This window comes from Staurois parvus, unplaced genomic scaffold, assembly GCF_062004578.1.
Source record: "Staurois parvus isolate SC_StPar_1 unplaced genomic scaffold, SC_StPar_1.0 ptg000701l, whole genome shotgun sequence".
Lineage (NCBI taxonomy): Eukaryota > Metazoa > Chordata > Amphibia > Anura > Ranidae > Staurois > Staurois parvus.
Genome location: NW_028318497.1, coordinates 2,510,103 through 2,527,677, shown reverse-complemented (window position 1 = coordinate 2,527,677; position 17,575 = coordinate 2,510,103). Strand labels below are relative to the sequence as shown.

The 17,575-nt window shown below is 45.5% G+C and overlaps 1 protein-coding gene across 1 annotated transcript in view; it reads left to right on the top strand.

Moving 5' to 3' along the window:
• Positions 1 to 17,575, top strand: part of DDX46 (DEAD-box helicase 46) — a gene marked incomplete at its 5' end in the record, with an annotated part of 198,723 nt that overhangs the window by 95,186 nt on the left and 85,962 nt on the right. Inside the window, one exon of the mRNA XM_089653132.1 lies at positions 14,117 to 14,279. Coding sequence (XP_089509258.1) covers positions 14,117 to 14,279 — 163 coding nt within the window. The remainder of the gene's footprint in view (positions 1 to 14,116; positions 14,280 to 17,575) is intronic.

The following is a 17,575-nucleotide window of genomic DNA, read 5'->3' as shown; positions in this document are numbered from 1 at the left end:
TTAATAAACAAGTTCACTTTAGCAATGTCCATGGCCTTAATATAGAAATTTCTGCACGTTTCTGGTCATATCATGGCAGCCAGGCCCTGCCTTGTGCTAAACTGTTGTTTTCTCTTTCTTTGGCAGTAGTGTATGCATCCTATGTTCCCAATGTGGCCAAATAAATGCAATAAAGGGCCATACTTATGCATTGCCTATAAATTGTATCTGCCTGAAAAGCAATACCCAGTGTTGAAGGACTTCCAATAAGATATGCATGTCACTGGGATAACCCCTTTCTCGATCACCTCAGGGACACAGCCCATTTCCACCTTCCTGGCCACACAAGGATTTGCACACACCCTATAAAAATTGCAGAAAATATTTACACAGGCACAATTTTAATTTTTTTCAGGTATTTACCAAAACATATTCAAGCTTTAGTTATTTAATGGATATGGGCTAAAAGTGCTCACTGTCAGGTTTACTTTGATCCAAATTTGTACATCCAAATTGGAAGAAGGGTTTAGGAATTACAGCTCTTAGGAATAGCTATCCCCCCATTTTTTCAAGGGACCAAAAGTATTTGGACAATTGAATATAATTAGAGATGAGCGAATTATTCAAAAATTCGGTTCGGCTGATTCGCCGAATTCGGCGAATAAATTCGCTTCGAGCCGAATATATTCGCTGCGAATTTAACTTATAAAAAGGGTGTTTCTAGGCTTCAGAGAGCCTTTATATTAGTGCAGAACACTGTACCTTTAATTTAAATGCCCTTGGAGTCTGCTGGGGAAGAGAAATAATACTGTCAGTCAGTATGACATGCAGATGAGTGCCGTCGATCTTAGAATCACCGCACACTTCACTCATTTGGGCAGTCACGGGGCCAAAACCAGAGTGTGGAGCCACAGTGTGGCAGTGGAGGCAGCAGCAATGGGAGGCCATACAGCACCCTATGACAAAATGGAACCCACCAGCAGTGTGAGGAGACCTGAAAGTGGCACATGGCAGAGTGTGGCGATGGAGACAGCAGCAATGGGAGGCCGTACAGGGACCCATGAGACACTCTGGACCTGGCAGCAGCATGAGGAGGCGGTACAGGGGCCCATGACAGATTACGGGCCTGGCAGCAGCATGAGGAGTCGGTACGGGGGCCCATGGCAGATTACGGGCCTGGCAGCAGCATGAGGAGGCGGTACAGGGGCCCATGGCAGAGTGGCGGAGCGTAAGCAGCTAAAATTGAAGGCCATACAGAGGCCTATGTTAAAAAGTCCCCCCAGCAGCAGCGTGGGGAGACGACTATCAAGAGTCCAATGGCAGAGTGGCGGAGCAGAAGCAGCTTCAATTGAAGGCCATACACAGGCCTAGGTTTAAAAGTCCCTCACAGTTAATTCCAATAACGAACTCTACTCCTCCGTGCAATCTACTTACAAGACCCTGGGCAGGTCTGGGTCCAATTTGTGGTAGAGACTGGTTTTGTTCAGCCATGCTTGAGCGAGTAATAACAGGTCTGTGCTGCCCTTTGGTGCCTGGCTTAATGCGCACAACACTGAGCGTCCCAGCGTTTGTCAACGATTTGCCGTTAAGTGATGCAAACCCGCTGAACCACGTTCATGAGGAGCCAATACAGGGGGCCATGAATCAGTATGGACCTGGCAGCAGCGTGAGCAGACGACAGAGGCACATGGCGCAGGGTGGCGGTGTAGGCAGCATTATTCTGAATCCATACACAGGCCTAGGTTAAAAAGCGGAAGCCGTCAGCAGCGTGAGCAGACGACAGAGACACATGGCGCAGGGTGGCGGTGGATGCAGCATTATTCGGAAGCCAAACACAGGCCTCGGTTAAAAAGCGGAAGCCGTCAGCAGCGTGAGCAGACGACAGAGGCACATGGCGCAGGGTGGCGGTGGAGGCAGCAGCAATGGAAGGCCATACAGCACCCTATCACAAAATGGAACCCACCAACAGTGTAAGGAGACCTGAAAGTGGCACATGGCAGAGTCTGGCGATGAAGTCAGCAGCAATGGGAGTCCGTACAGGGACCCATGACACACTCTGGACCTGGCAGCAGCAAGAGGAGGCGGTACAGGGGCCCATGGCAGAGTGGCGAAGCGTAAGCAGCTTAAATTGAAGGCCATACAGAGGCCTATGTTAAAAAGTCCCCCCAGCAGCAGTGTGGGGAGACGACTATCAAGAGTCCAATGGCAGAGTGGCGGAGCAGAAGCAGCTTCAATTGAAGGCCATACACAGGCCTAGGTTAAAAAGTCCCCCCAGCAGCAGAGTGGGGAGACGACTATCAAGTGTCCAATGGCAGAGTGGCGGAGCGGAAGCAGCTTCAATTGAAGGCCATACACAGGCCTAGGTTAAAAAGTCCCCCCAGCAGCAGTGTGGGGAGACGACTATCAAGAGTCCAATGGCTGAGTGGCGATCCGGGAAGTCAGCGTTGTGATTGCAGATGCAATGCAGAGATTCTACGAGGTGATGCCGTGGGTGCGAAGAAGATCATATACCGTCGTACTTCCATCCATAAGACGGAACAACCTGCGAACCGGGAGCTTTATTGCCCTGACCCGCTGAGCAGCTTCTGGGATACCCAAGAGTTTGGCTTCTGTGGGGAATATGGTTGAAAACTGAAACTTAAAGGCATGTTGACGGAAGGGCACCAGTGTCAGTGCTCCGGAGGGAATATAGCTTCAAAGCTGACACTTAAAGGTATATCGACGGTCAGAAACCACAGGAAGTGGAGCTTGCGTCTTAAATCGACTGAATGTGGCAGACGTGAAACGTCTACGGGCCGTATATGAAACGGGTTGTTCCTCTTTCTGGAATAAGTGTTGGAAATGGCCACTCTTTTTGGTGTGGCGTTTTGTCTATTTAATTCCGATAACGGACTCTACTCCTCCGTGCAATCTAGTTACGAGACCCTGAGCAGGTCTGGGTCCAATTTGTGGTAGAGACTGGTTTTGTTCAGCCATGCTTGAGCGAGTAATAACAGGTCTGTGCTGCCCTTTGGTGTCTGGCTTAATGCGCACAACACTGAACGTCCCAGCATTTGTCAACGATTTGCCGTTAAGTGATGCAAACCCGCTGAAACTGTACGTTTATGTCACTGGAATGCACTAATCACCCAAAAAATATTACCGCCACCCGGCGTGTATATGGATTTAACTCTTTGAACGTACAATAGTGGTTGTGAAGCAGAAAGTCAGTTTATTGTACACAATCGGTCAATTGCAGCTTGCCGTTGGCTGGAAACTGTACGTTTCTGTCACTGGAATGCACTAATCACCCAAAAAATATTACCGCCAGCCGGCGTGTAAATGGATTTAACTCTTTGAATGTACAATAGTGGTTGTGAAGCAGAAAGTCAGTTTATTTAGCACAATCGGTCAATTGCAGCTTGCCGTTGGCTGGAAACTGTACGTTTATGTCACTGGAATGCACTAATCACCCAAAAAATATTACCGCCACCCGGCGTGTAAATGGATCTAACTCTTTGAACGTACAATAGTGGTTGTGAAGAAGAAAGTCAGTTTATTGTACACAATCGGTCAATTGCAGCTTGCCGTTGGCTGGAAACTGTACGTTTGTGTCACTGGAATGCACTAATCACCCAAAAAATATTACCGCCAGCCGGTGTGTAAATGGATTTAACTCTTTGAACGTACAATAGTGGTTGTGAAGCAGAAAGTCAGTTTATTTTGCACAATCGGCAAACTGCAGCACCAACTGTGCATGACAGCCACCAAAAAAAAAAGGGTGTATGTCACTTTAAATTTTCGATTCTTTGATAGCTGTGTCCCTGAGTAACGATTCTGTGTCCCTGAGTAATGATTCTGTGGCCCTAAAGTCTCTGTGGCCCTAACGCTGTCCCTTAATACACACAGGTCTGTCTCACTTGAATGACCGGAGGCTAATGGAGAATTCTAAGATTGCCGCGATTTATAGCTCCACCATTACACAGTGCTGGCTGGCTGCTGATTGGCTAATGCGATCACATGTCATGAATGCATTATGGGTCAGCGCTCCTTGTCTGCGCGCCTTCCCAGAGATCCCCGCCCCATCTTCTCTGTCCATTTTCTCCGTGGCCACACATGTCGCCGCCATTTTTGGGAAAATTCGATTCGTGCATCCGAAGTTTGCTAATCTTCGGATTCGTCGCGAATAGAATTTTTCCAAATCTTCGGAACGAATACCACTTCGTCATGTTCGATTCGCTCATCTCTAAATATAATCATAAATAAAATGTTCATTTTCGATATTTTGTATTGAATCCTTTACTGGCAATGACTGCCTGAAGTCTGGAACCCATGGACATTACCAAAGACTGGGTTTCCTCCTTTCTGATGCTGTGCCAGGCTCTAACTGCAGCTATCTTCAGTTCTTTCTGGGGCTTTCTGCCTTTAGTTTTGCCTTTAGCAAGTGAAATACATGCTCAATGGGTTTGAGATCAGGTGATTGACTCGGCCATTGCAGAATATTCCACTTCTTTTCCTTCAAAAGCTCCTGGGTTGCTTTTGTAGTGTGTTTTGGATCATTGTCCATCTGTACTGTGAAGCGCTGTCCAATCAAACTGCATTTGGCTGCATCTGGGCTGACAGTATATCTCTAAACACTGCAGAATTCATCCGGCTGCTTCGGTCTTCTGTCACATCAATAAACACCAATGACCCAGTGCCACTGGAAGCCATGCATGCCCATGCCATCACACTGCCTCCACCATGTTTTACAGATGACATTGTGTGCTTTGGATCATGAGCTGTTCCAAGCCTTCTCCACACTTTTTTCTTTCCGTCATTTTTGTACAGATTAATCTTAGTTTCATCCGTCCAAAGAATGCTTTTCCAGAACTGATCTGGCTTTTTTAGATGTTTTTTGGCAAAATCTAATCTGGCTTTTCTATTCTTATAAGTGGTTTGCACCTTGTGGTGAACCCTCTGTATTTGCTCTTGTGAAGTCTTTTCTTGATTGTAGACTTGGACAATGATATGTCCACCTCCTGAAGAGTGCCCTTCACTTGTCTGGATGTTGTGAATGGGTTTTTCTTTACCATAGAGAGGATCCTGCGATCGTCCACCACTGTTGTCTTCTGTGGACATCCATGCCTTTTTATGTTGCTGAGCTCACCAGTGCATTGGATATTATTTTGTAGGGCTCTGGCAGTGCTCATCCTGTTTTTCCTGGCACAAAGGAGCAGATACCAGTCCTGCTGATGGGTTAAGGACCTTCTACGGCCCTGTCAAGCTCTCCTAGAGTAGCTGCCTGTCTCCTGGAATCTCCTCCATGCTCTTGAGACTGTGCTGGGAGACACAGAAAACCTACTGGCACGTATTGATGGGCCATCCTGGAGGAGTTGGACTGCCTGTGCAACCTCTGTAGGGTCCAGGTATCTCCTCATGCTACCGGTAGTGACACTGACCCTATCCAAATGCAAAACTAGTGAAATATAGTCAAAAAATATGAGTAAGGAAAAAATTGTCAGTGGCCTCTACCTGTAGAACCATTCCTATTTTGGGGGTTATCTCATTGTTGCCCATCTAGTGCACATGTTGTTTCTTTAACACCAAAGCATCTAAAACTGATTAACAACCCCCTCTGCTACCTAACTTACCAGATCAATATCCCAGGAGTTTAATTGACTTGATGCTATACTCTGATTAAAAAGTGTCCCCTGATCTCTTCATAAAAAGCATCTGATCGCACCTCATCCCAGTATACCGTTTGAAACTTGTAACGTTTATGTATGTTTATCCGGTCTTCAAGTGCATAAGATACCTAGCGTTATATAACCAATATAAAGTAGTAATGCAAAAAATTGTATAGTATAAAATAAACACATCAGGCTTCATTCACATAGGTGTAATTAAGTATACATTCAGGGAAAGGACTTTTATTTGCCTGCACGGGATGCACATGTGTTCGTGCATCTATGTTCAGGCAATTCCATTCATGTCTGTTAGGACACAGCTGCTGGTCCCAGTTTGACAGCTGGTACGGACCAACTTCTGTACAGCTGTCAAATTGGGACCTGTGACAGAATGGGATCGCCAGCAAATAAGGCCCTTCACATGGATGTACACTTAAGTACCCAATGTGAATGAGGTCTAGGATCAGTAAATAAATGTGCAGCCAAAAATTATTAATCCTCTTGTTACTAGTGACATTATGATGAAATAAATGCAGTCCAATATTACTGTATAAATAAAAAAAGTCCCTTTATAGAATTCCTGCTTCCACCAAAGAATATTTCTCTTTGCCAAATGAATCATTAAGTGAATCATCCCTCTTCATGGCATTCAACACCTCTGGGCCAAAAAGTGTCCTGGGCACATCCCAAGCAAAGGTTTTCTGTCAAGCAAAGAAAATGTATTTTTCTCAGAGCCAATGCTCGAGGATTGAGGTCAAAGAGACCACCCACAATGAGATTCTCCGTGAGAGTTTTAGGCCTCATGGTAGCCTCCTTTGTGCCATTTGCACAAATTTATTCAAGAATTACTTTTTCCTATTGGTCATCAAGTTATGATCAAGCGGGGGAAGGGGTGGAGTCATGCAGCAGTTGGTGATAAGCGGCTGTGGTTTTGAAATGACTCCAACATGCCCATGTCTTCCTGAATCTCTCGGGCAATCTTTTGCTACAGAGATGAGTTCCTCCATATGGGCAACTTTGTTTATACGCGCAAACCATTCCCGGACTGAGGGGATATGTGTTGAGCGCCAGTGGATTGGAATACACTGTTTTGCCGCATTCACCATATGCATAGCGAGTGATTTGCAGTATGTTTTATAGGGGAGCGAGGAGTGGAGGAGTAAGAATTGCGCAGGAGATAGAACTAGGGAGTAAGTTGTTAATTGAGCAATTATTGATTGAATTTTTTCCCAGAACGGTTGGAGCATTGGGCAGTCCCCCCATATGTGTAGAAGTGTACCAGTTGCTTGGCAGCATCTCCAGCAAGAGTCGGGGATGCTAGGATCAAATCTGTGGAGTAAAGATGGAACTCTATACTATCTTGAGTACAGTTTGTAAATTTTTTTCTTGGGTCGAAACACACATGGAACCTTTGTGTATATGGCCATATACATGGACCCAATTAGCGGAGGCCAGGTTTAGTTGTAGGTCATTACTTCAGGCTACGCAAGCCTTTCTAGACGTGACTTCATTTGTGTTTTCTAGGCATGTGTATAGCTTGGAGACCACATGTCTCTGTGGGGAATCTGTGGAACAGATTTTCTCAAATGGGGTAAGGGGTCTAGCAAGCTCTCTTGGACGTGATGGGCTATGTATAAAGTGATGGAGTTGCCTATACATCAATGGTGTCAAGTTTAGAGTTGGCCATTGGTTCAGGAGGCGTTATCTCGTCAACTAAGGTCACTAAACGCCGTACCCTGCAGATTGCTTGGCAATGTGAGATAGCAGCCAGCTGAGAGTGTGAGATGACATTGCATACGGATAATTACTATAACATAGTAGGAACATAAACATCACAGGTAGCATGCATGAATATTAATACAGCCTTATGTATCACACATACCCCAGCACCCCAACAAAGGGAAGTCAAACGGCCTTCGCTTGAGGATTAGCGGGAGACAGGATCAGGATAATTATCAGACATTATACCAGGAAAAATACGGTGAAAGCACTGAAGTAGAGAAGAGAACATCGCCTTGCGATGAGCCGGCGATGCTGGAAGACTATCCCCGATGGTGGGTCTGCGCCTGGTCGGTGAAGACGGAGGTCGGGGGGAGAGTCTACAATGTCTCGCTCCTTCAGAGTGTCTTGACGGCTGGGCTTCCATGCGGTCATCCACTGTCTGGGGTGGGAGACGGAGGTCCCCAAACCAATTGGGCAGATCCACTGTTGGGATGTCTAAGGTCTCGCAAAATGGTTGTACATCTTCCGGGAATCTCCATTCGTCCCAGGTGTGAAGCTGAAAGACCAAACGGAAATGTCCAGCGATACGCTATGCCACAGAAGCAAAGTAGATCAAGCAAGGGACATAAGTCCTTTCTGCGTTGAAGGGTAATATGTGAAAGATCTTGAAATAATTAAATTTCTGCTCCGTTGAAAATAATGCAATTTCTGTCTCATGCTCTGCGTAACAGCTCTTCCTTGAGTCGGAAATCCCCTAGGCAGCAGATTTAATTTCACGGGGGTTCCATGTCCCTGCTTTTAGGTGGAAGAGCCCTGTGGAGACGTTCAGTCTCAATAGGCGACTCCTGAGGTCTTTCAAGTAGATTGTTAAAAATGGTTAGGATCGTTTGTGGTAATTGACCCGCCTCGATCGCCTGTTACGCCACGCACCCTTAACTTGTGACGCCGTCCCCTGTTGTCCAGGTCCAACAATATGACAATCAATCTCGCGTAGATGCGTAGCATGCGTATCTACCAGTTGGCGCGCATCATGGAGGGCAAGATCCTGTTTTATGATTTTGTCTTCCAGTGCTTCCAACCTTTGTGCCACTGCCTGCATGTCAATATGCAAATCAATATGCAAATCAGCAATCGCTGCAGAGAGGGTCTCTTTTATGTCTAGTTCCGCAGCCTTAAGATCCCCCACAGTGAGAGGGGAGCCTGCAGAGGGATGTTCTGTGGCAGCTGGGCTCCTGCTACGAGAGCGGGATGCTCTGTGAGTGGAGTGGGAGGAGGCCGCAGTGTGCTCCAGGCCTGGGACCGGAATAGCTCCAAGATACTGTGGCTTAGGGGACCGCTCATCGGGCGGGGGGGACCGCGATCGTGGGGCGGCGGCTTTCCGATCCGCCTTCCCCATGGTAACGGCGGCTCTCCCTGCTTGCCAGTCTTTTTGGCTTTTGGGCAGTTCTGGAGGGAGCCACAGACCAAGAGAAGTGGGCTCAGCAAGAGAAAATTGTGCCCATCAATGTCCTGGAACTTTGGGCAGTTTGCTTTGCTGTGGCGTTTTGGACGATCAGGTTGCATGGATATCCGGGCAGGATCCAGTCCAACAATGCCACGGCTGTGGCTTATATCAACCACCAGGGAGGGACCAGGAGCCGGATGGCCCAGGTGGAGATGAATCGCATTCTAACTTGAGCGGAACTACATGTTCCGCTGTCAGCAGTTTAGATTCCAGGTGTAGGGTACTGGCATGCGGATTTTCTCAGTCACCAGCAGTTGGTTCTGGGCTAGTGGCCCCTGCACTGAGATATTTGTGGCAATTTGCCAGCATTGGGGTATCCCAGACGTAGATCTATTGGCATTCAGGTTCAACAAAAAGGTAGACAAGTTCGTGTCCAGAACAAGGGACCCGCACGCATTTGGGGTGGATGTTCTGGTGACTCCTTGGGACCAGCACACGGAGGATCACAAACGTTTTAATGAACGATCACATAGTTACAGCAAGGCAATGTTTTGGAGTCTCGCAGGACCCCTTCATCAGGCATGTGACCGGTTCCAGTCGACGGTTGCTGTAGCACCCACTTATACTCACAGCCAATTTTTACGCAGGAACGTGTGCGTTTTGGATTGTACACTTGCATCCTTTGGATCAGTTCTCCCTAATTAATGCCTTCCCCCTGATTCAGCTTCTGCCACGCCTTTTGCGCAGGATTCAAGAAGGAAATAAAACTGGTGTTTTTGGTAGCCCCAGCCTGGCTCAGGAGGGCTTGATATGCAGATTTTGTAAAACTAGCTGTGGACAGTCTTTGGGCTCTTCCACTCCAGCCGGACCTACTGTCTCTATTACAGAGTCTGGAAGTCTTACATTTCCTGGTTTGAGGCCAAAAGATGGCATTCCAGTAAATGTGATTGCGAGGATTCTTTTTTTTCTCCAGTCAAGTGTGGAGATTGGCCTTGGGCACCATTTAAAGGTCAGACTTCAGCTTTGTCCGTATTTTTTCAAAGGCCTATTGCTAAGCACTATTTGGTTCAGGCTTTTCTGCAGAGGGTCATTCGTACGGTCCCTTCTGTCAGGCCACACTTGTGCCCTTGGAACTTAAATTTAGTGTTCTCTCTCTTGCAGAAGCAGCCGTTTAAACCTATTTGCAATGCTCCACTAGTCCTATTAACTTTAAAGGTTTTTTTTTTGTATTGGTTTGGTTTTTTATTTAATTGCAATCACTTTGGCAAGAAGGGTGTCAGAGCTGGCGGCTCTTTCTTGCAGGGAGCCATTTTTAATCTTACTCCATAATAAGGTGGTGTTGCCTTCTTATCCATCCTTCCTTTTCTAAAGTGGATTTTAGCTTTCATTTGAATCAGGACATTGTCCTACCCTCTTTTTCAGAATCTTCATTCACCAGAAGAGACATTTCTGCATTCTTTCAATGTTGTGAGTCCTCAGAGTCTCTTTGAAAATGCCGGCACAAATCAGAAGGTCCAATTCTTTGTGCTACCAGAAGGGTTCAGGAAAGGGCAAGCAGAATCCAAGGCAACCATTTTTCATTGGATCCCCCAGTTAATCATTCAAGCCTATGGTTTGAAGGGTAAGGTCCACCCTTTCGGGTAATAGCGCACTCTACCTGAAGTGTAGAAGCTTTTTGGGCAGTTTGCCACCAGGTGTCGGCTCAGGTTTGCAAGGCTGCTACCTGGTCTTCAGTGCATACATTAACAAATTTCTACCAAGTGGATGTTAGAGCAACAGAGGATGTTGCTATTGGCCACAGTGTGTTACTGGCTCCGGTGTAGGTCCTCGGTCTAATAATGAGTGCCTGGGATTGGTGTCTCCCCCTTCTCAAATGTATTGCTTTGGGACATCCCAGATAGTAATGATTATAGCCTGCTCTTTTTCCCATGATGTATGATAAAAAAAAAATTGGATTTTTTCTGCCTCCTTATATGTAAAATCCATTTCTTGGAGTACATCACGGAACACTGAGGTCCCTCCCGTCATTCTGGAATTTGCTTTCTACAAAACTCATGTACGTCCTGTGTAGGAGGGGTTATATAGGGAGGACTTCCTGTCTGTTTTAGTCTGCCAGTGTAAATTCACGTATAGGTGGCGCATAACCCAGATAGCAGTGATTATAGCCTACTCTGTGGCATACGCCAAGAAATTAATTTTACAGGTTAATAATAAGAAAAAATCCAATTGTTACACACAAATTTGTATTTTCAAAGGTTTATAACAAAAACAAAGGGAAACATCTTTTTTTTTTTTTTCTTTTTCATTTTATAGAGTAAAATATATATTTTATAAAACTGGTGATTTAACATTATAAAAAGAGCTCTACCTTTCTCAAAGATAGAAAATTAATTTGGGTACAGTATTGCGTGATTTAGTAATGATCTGTCAAAGTATCTCATTACTGAAAGCTGAAAAAGGAGACATGCTGGTCTGCAAGCTGTTAAGGAAAGGGTTTCTCCTTTCCCTATTAGAGGCTATTTCACCAGGTCTGTTGGTGTCCCTTGGGCTTTTGCAGTATCAAGCATCTATATCTCAGATGTGCAAGATCTCCACCTGGTCCTCTGTTCACATGTTCTCTCACAAGTTCTGCCAGGTGGATGTTCACACCAGGGCTGGTGCGAACTGCAGCAGCAAAGTGCTTCAACTTCCAGGCTGCACTGACGAACAACATGGAGATCACAATGCGTCCCTGTAGAACTTCGGATGGTTTCTGAACCAGTCTGAAAGAAGTCTGTCCTGACTCTGTCCAGGAGGCTGGAGTGTCTGGGCCTGAGTCTCAATCTGAAGCAGGCAGTAGTGTTTCTCCTGGCAGAAAAGCTCCAAAATCTTCATATTGCAGTTCAACTACTCATGTCCAGAAAGCAGGCCTCCCTGCGGTCTTGTACGCTGGTTCTGGGTCTTATGGTTTATGCCTTCAAGGCAGTCCCATACTCATAGTTCCGTACAAGAGTTTTGCAGAGAGAATTCCTTTTGACATCAGATACGCTTCTCTGGACAACCAGATTAGTCTGGGCCACTCTGCTAGTGACTCCGGTCTCCTCCCCTACAACCGGCAAGTCTTTTTCCCCACTCCACTGTATGGTAGTCATGACTGATGTCAGCCTGTCCAGGACTGTGGAGGAGGCTCAGCTACCCATCAGCGTACTGAAACTGCAAGCTCTCAAGCTGTCTCTGGAGCACTAGACGGATCATCTCCAGGGGCTCCCGGTCTGGATCCAGTCAGGAAACGCGACAGAAGTGCAGCAATGGCGCTGGAGGCATCCAGCATTTTACACTGGGTGGAACAGCACGTTCTGGCTCTTTCCGCTGTGCACATCCCAGGTGTTGAGGATTGGCAGGCAGATTACCTCAGTCACCAGACAGTGGATCAGAGGGAGTGGTCCCTATGCCTAGACATGTTCTAATAAATCTGCCTATGCTGGTGGACCCTGGATGTGGAACTTCTGGTGTTCCTCCTCAAGAGGAGGATTCCAAGGTTTGTGACAACAGCGTGGGACCCCTTGGCAGATACAGCAAATGCTTTGGTGGCACTGTAGGACCAGTATTGTCTCATTTACGCTTTTCCTCCTTTTAAGCTGCTTCCTCGCCTACTGTGCAGGGCAGAGGCCAAAGGGATTCCGATCCTGTTAGCTCAAGATTGGCTCTACAGTCCATGGTATGCAGACATGATGTGGCTGGTCAGACAGTCCCTGGCGATTTGCCTCATTGGACAGACTTCCTGCCCCAGGGTTTGGTCTACCACCCTGCTTTACTGTCTCAGGTTTGGAGAACATGGCTCTTGAAGCCAGGTTTTGAGGAACATTTAGAAGGCACGCAAGTCTACATCTCATAAGATATATTATCCCACCTGGAAGGCTTATATTTCCCTCTGTGGTGCCCTGGTTGTCGGTCCACGTTCCTTCTTGGTGGCTCAGGATTTTGTGGTCCTTTATTTTCACCCTAGGTTAGTCTTCCTTTCCTCTATACTGCCCCTATGCACTTCAAGAGATTTAATTCTGTTGTCTTGATGTCATCAGAACAGTTAGGGTTTACCTAGGTGCCCCATCTTTCTTCTGAAAGATTCCCTTTTTTCCTCCCTGAAGGTCCCTGCTTCCATATCTACCCTAGCTAGGTGGCTCAGGCAGGTGGCTCATTTCCAGGGCTTGTGCCCACAAGGAATGGGTTCCCCTCTTCCCTATCAGGGTCCCGTCTACCAGATCTGTCAGTGTTTAAATCTTTCAGCATCACTCATTTTTCAGATCTGCAAAGCCACCACCTGGTGTTCTGTTCATATCTGCTCAACATTTTACTGGGTGGATCTCAATTCCTCTGATGTAAGCTTTGGCCCCAAGAGCCATCACTCATTTAAAAATTTTTGGGTCAATTAACCCTTGCTTTTTTGTTTTTCTGAAGGAACCCTCTGCACACTACTATATACCCTTTCCAGCAAACTTTGCAGTAAAAAATGGGGATTTTTTTTATAGTTCACACAAAACATGCAATGCAAACATGCAATACATGCTTAGGCTGGCAAACTGTCAAAGTAATCCTTTTTTGCCAGTCCTACTCTGTTCTGCCTATGCAAATGCTACTGTGGACACAATGCCAATATGGGACAAACCGACACAAAGTGGGGGAGAGCTACTGGGTTTAGGTGTGGCTACTGACCCACAGTGCAACAAACTAAAAATCCCAATTTTATTGCAAAGTTTGCTGGAAAGGGTATATAGTAGTGTGCAAGAGAGTTCCTTCAGAATTTCTAGTGTTTTCAGCACCTGATAGATAAATGCAACTACAAGCTATTGGGATTTGAGCACAGGAGGTAGTGTGTGTGTGTGTGTCTGTGTGTGTCTGTGTGTGTCCCCGTCCAATTTCCATATGTTGGGGTATGTTGTTGCCCATCCCTGGGAATTTTGACTTGCCTGTAAACTCCTCTTCTTGAAGTACAGTCCAGGATACAGGTCCCTCCCCTCTGTTCTCTTTCTCATGATTGTTTGCTACAAAACTGGAATCTTACGGAGTGGGTGGGGTTATATAAGGGTGCATGGGGGGGGGTGGGGGGTTATTGCCAGCAAAGCTAAAATTTCCCATTTTTGTAGTTAAATTGTTGCTGAACATTTAACTTCCTTTTTATTGATTGTGGATACGTTTATATCATTATTCAAGTATGTGGTTCTAGCATATTTAATGTTTTACAGAGAACAAAATATTGTTAACGCTATTTCCAAGTATGTTCTTGCCGATCTTACGAATAAGCACAGTTTCTAGGTAGAAGTAATAAGTAATATATCCTTTATTTTAGATTGTAATAGACGAAGAAAAAAAGTTTCTTAAACTACTGGAGCTTTTGGGGCATTACCAGGAAAAAGGATCTGTCATTATTTTTGTTGATAAACAAGAACATGCAGATGGATTACTCAAAGACTTAATGAGAGCATCATATCCCTGCCTTTCACTTCATGGAGGTAAAGTAGAATTTATGAATTATTCTTTTGCAAAATGCTATTAAATTGATACTAAAGATTCACTTAAAAAAACAAAACAAACCTGGTATACTTACCTGCTCTGTGCAATGGTTTTGCACAGAGCAGTCCCGATCCTCTTTTCAGGTCCCCTGCTGGCGCTCCTGGCTCTCCCTGCACAGAGTGTGGCTTGGCTCAGCTCCCCACTCTCTCCTCAGTGGCTGGGATTGACAGCAGTGGGGACCAATGGCTGCTGCTGCTGTCTCAAGCCAATGAGGAAGGAGAGACCCGGGAGAGCCGCGCTTCTTGTGTACAACACTGGATCGCGATCGGGCTCAAGTAAGTGTGGGGGAGCTGCACACTGAAGATGAAAACATTTAATCAGATAACCCTGAAATAGCAAATGTGTTGTGAGCATCCAAGTTTCTTAACCACATCCTCGCTGCCCTATAGCAGATATAATGAAAATGTAATTGGCGCAAGAGAAATTGTGGTGGAAATGAAGTTCACTCAGAAAATCTTAAGCAAAATAGTCCAGTTTTAGAACGAACAAAAAACGGAAATTGAGGTGTATAATTATATATGATAGTAATGGGAGTACAACAAGTAAATAATGCAGCTTCAGTGGTAAGGAAGGGGGGGGGGGGGGGAAGAGGAGAAAAAGACTTGTAGTGCAAACAGTACCGGATGACGTCGTCCTCCTTATATTTGATGCCTGATATCTACCCACGTTTTGTGAGTTTTTAAAATCTTGTGTGCAATAAATTGTTATAATCCTACTGCACTTAGTCTGGCGCACTTCTCTCTCTTCTCTATTTTTCTCCTATAGCAGATATACTGCTGCAGGGAACCACGGGTGCACAAAATCACGTATATATGCGTGATTTTGCATTTCCGAGTAAGGGGCGTGCCCTCTCCGTGCCTCTATTCGGGGCCGTGGGTGTCAGTCACCAGGTCCTGTCCGGTCAGGGGCGGACTGACCATTTGGAAACTCGGGCACCGCCCGAGGGCCCAGGGTCAGTAGGGGGCCCCATGAGATGCCCCTGGTACCTTTTTCATAGGCTTTTTTGAGTTTGGGCAAGGACACGGGCCCCATGATCCCCTATTGCCCGGGGGCCCCATGAGTTGTCAGTCCGCCCCTGTGTCCGGTGATTATACGCCGGCAACCGTTGACTACGAGGATCTCCAACGGGGAGGAGGGCTGCATGGTTTACTAACAGTCCTCCTCCCTGTTGGCTCGGGCACACTGCTCTGGATGGCTATGAACAGCCTTCCAGAGCAGTGTGATTACAGTAAAGCCCACACACACCGCCCCCCAGTAAAATGCTCCCAGCACACAGTTAACCCTTTGATTGTCCCTCATGTTAACTCCTTCCTGCCCCGTGCCATTAGTACAGTGTCAGTGCTTTTTTTTTTTTAAAGCACTGATAACTGTATTGGTGTCACTGGAGATGTCAGTGACACCAGTCAGTTCCCCTCAGTGTCAGAATGCCCGCCACAGTGCCTATACCGCCAGTACCTATACCGCCATTTGTAAACGCTATAACTTTCACGTAAACCAATTACTTTACATGTATTGGGATTTTTTTTATAGCATAGACATGTAGCAGAATACATTTTGGCCTAAATTTATAATGAAATTTGATTTTTGAATTTTTTTTGCTGTACATGTTTAATAGCAAAAAGTCACAAATATTGTGTTTTTCTCAAAATTGTCAGTCTTTTTTTTTTTTTGTATAGCGCAAATTTAATTTGGGTGCAGCGTTGCATGACCGGGCAATTGTCAAAGTAACGCAGCACCATAACACACAAAGTGGCCTGGTCAGGAAGGGGGGTAAACCCTCAGGAGGGCAAGTGGTTAAAGAATATGTAAACCCAACATTTAATATTCCTCGTGTGCCTGCTGTCAGGGCCGGGACAAGGGGTGGGCAAGAAGAGCAGGTGCTTTGGGCACAGCGGAACAAGGGAGTAGAGGATGGATACAGGACCATAAACCCATTCTATGGCATGCATTAACAGTGGGGGAGGGGTGCAGTTCCTCATCCTTGCCCTGGACGCTAGATGAACTTGTCCCGGTACTGACTGCTGTATGATGTACTTTTATGAAAAAGTATCCTGTTCTTTGTATTGCTTCCTTTGTGTGAAATACCTGGTTATCCTGCCAGCACCTCTGCTTTCGTGCTAAAAGGTAGGAGAACACAGCGTAGTTTGTCTGTGACTGTGGCGGCAGCTAATCCAATTATCAGAACTGTGCTGACACCCCCCCTGCACAGCCATTCAATGGGAAGATCTCCTTCCCTATCTTTTATGCTCTTAACTGAGAACAAAGGGCATGTTATCACTTATAAAGAAAGGTATTTGTAACATGTTTTTTATATGTATACACATGTTGTTATTATTATTATACAGAATTTATATAGCGCCAACAGTTTGCTCAGCGCTTTACAATATAACGGGAGACAATACAGCAACAATACAGTTAAATACAAGAGGGTTAGGAGGGCCCTGCTCCTTGGAGCTTACAATCTAAATGACGCATAAGACACATGTTTGTCCTTTCATTTCTATTTTAAACAGAATAAGTTGTTTTACAAGGTGAAGGTTTACATATGCTAAGAAAAAAAAAAATCAGAAGACAGCCCATGGATCAAGTGATATTAATGGATATTTACTGGCTGCAAATCAGAAAGGACTGTGTTTGTTGACGTTTTTTTGCTCAACTCCACCAGTAAACAGAAATCGGAAAAGACAATAAATGATGCTTAAATTCCTTAAAATCGGAACATAGTTAAAGTAGATTATTTACTAAAGGCATCACCTTTTGTTGATCTCCTTTTGAGTACAACTATCCACATACCTTTAATTGTTCAGACAGATGACAAAAGTCTAAAGTTGGCTATACACTTAGATTATTTTTATTCGTCCTGTGAGCTGAACAAAAAAATTTTTACAGATTTCTCTACCCACGCTGTACAGCTTGGATGGACAAACTAATGTGTTGGACTGTTGTGCCCTGTCAGTCGCCACTGGTATCTGACAGAATACCTGCAAAGTGGCTTCATCTGAGTTGATGCAACTGTTGTGCAGCCAACAATTTTTTCCTTACTTTTGCACATTTCATTTGAAGAATTTGGGAAGGATGGAGCCAACAGGGCCACCCGCTAATTGAATTTCCGCTAGTTCCTAACGAACTTCAAATAGTACACAGCCAGCTTAAAGCGGAGTTCCAGTGAAACTGTAAAAAAAAAATGGCCGCAGCTACAAAAGCTGTAGCTGCTGACTTTTAAAAAACAGCCACT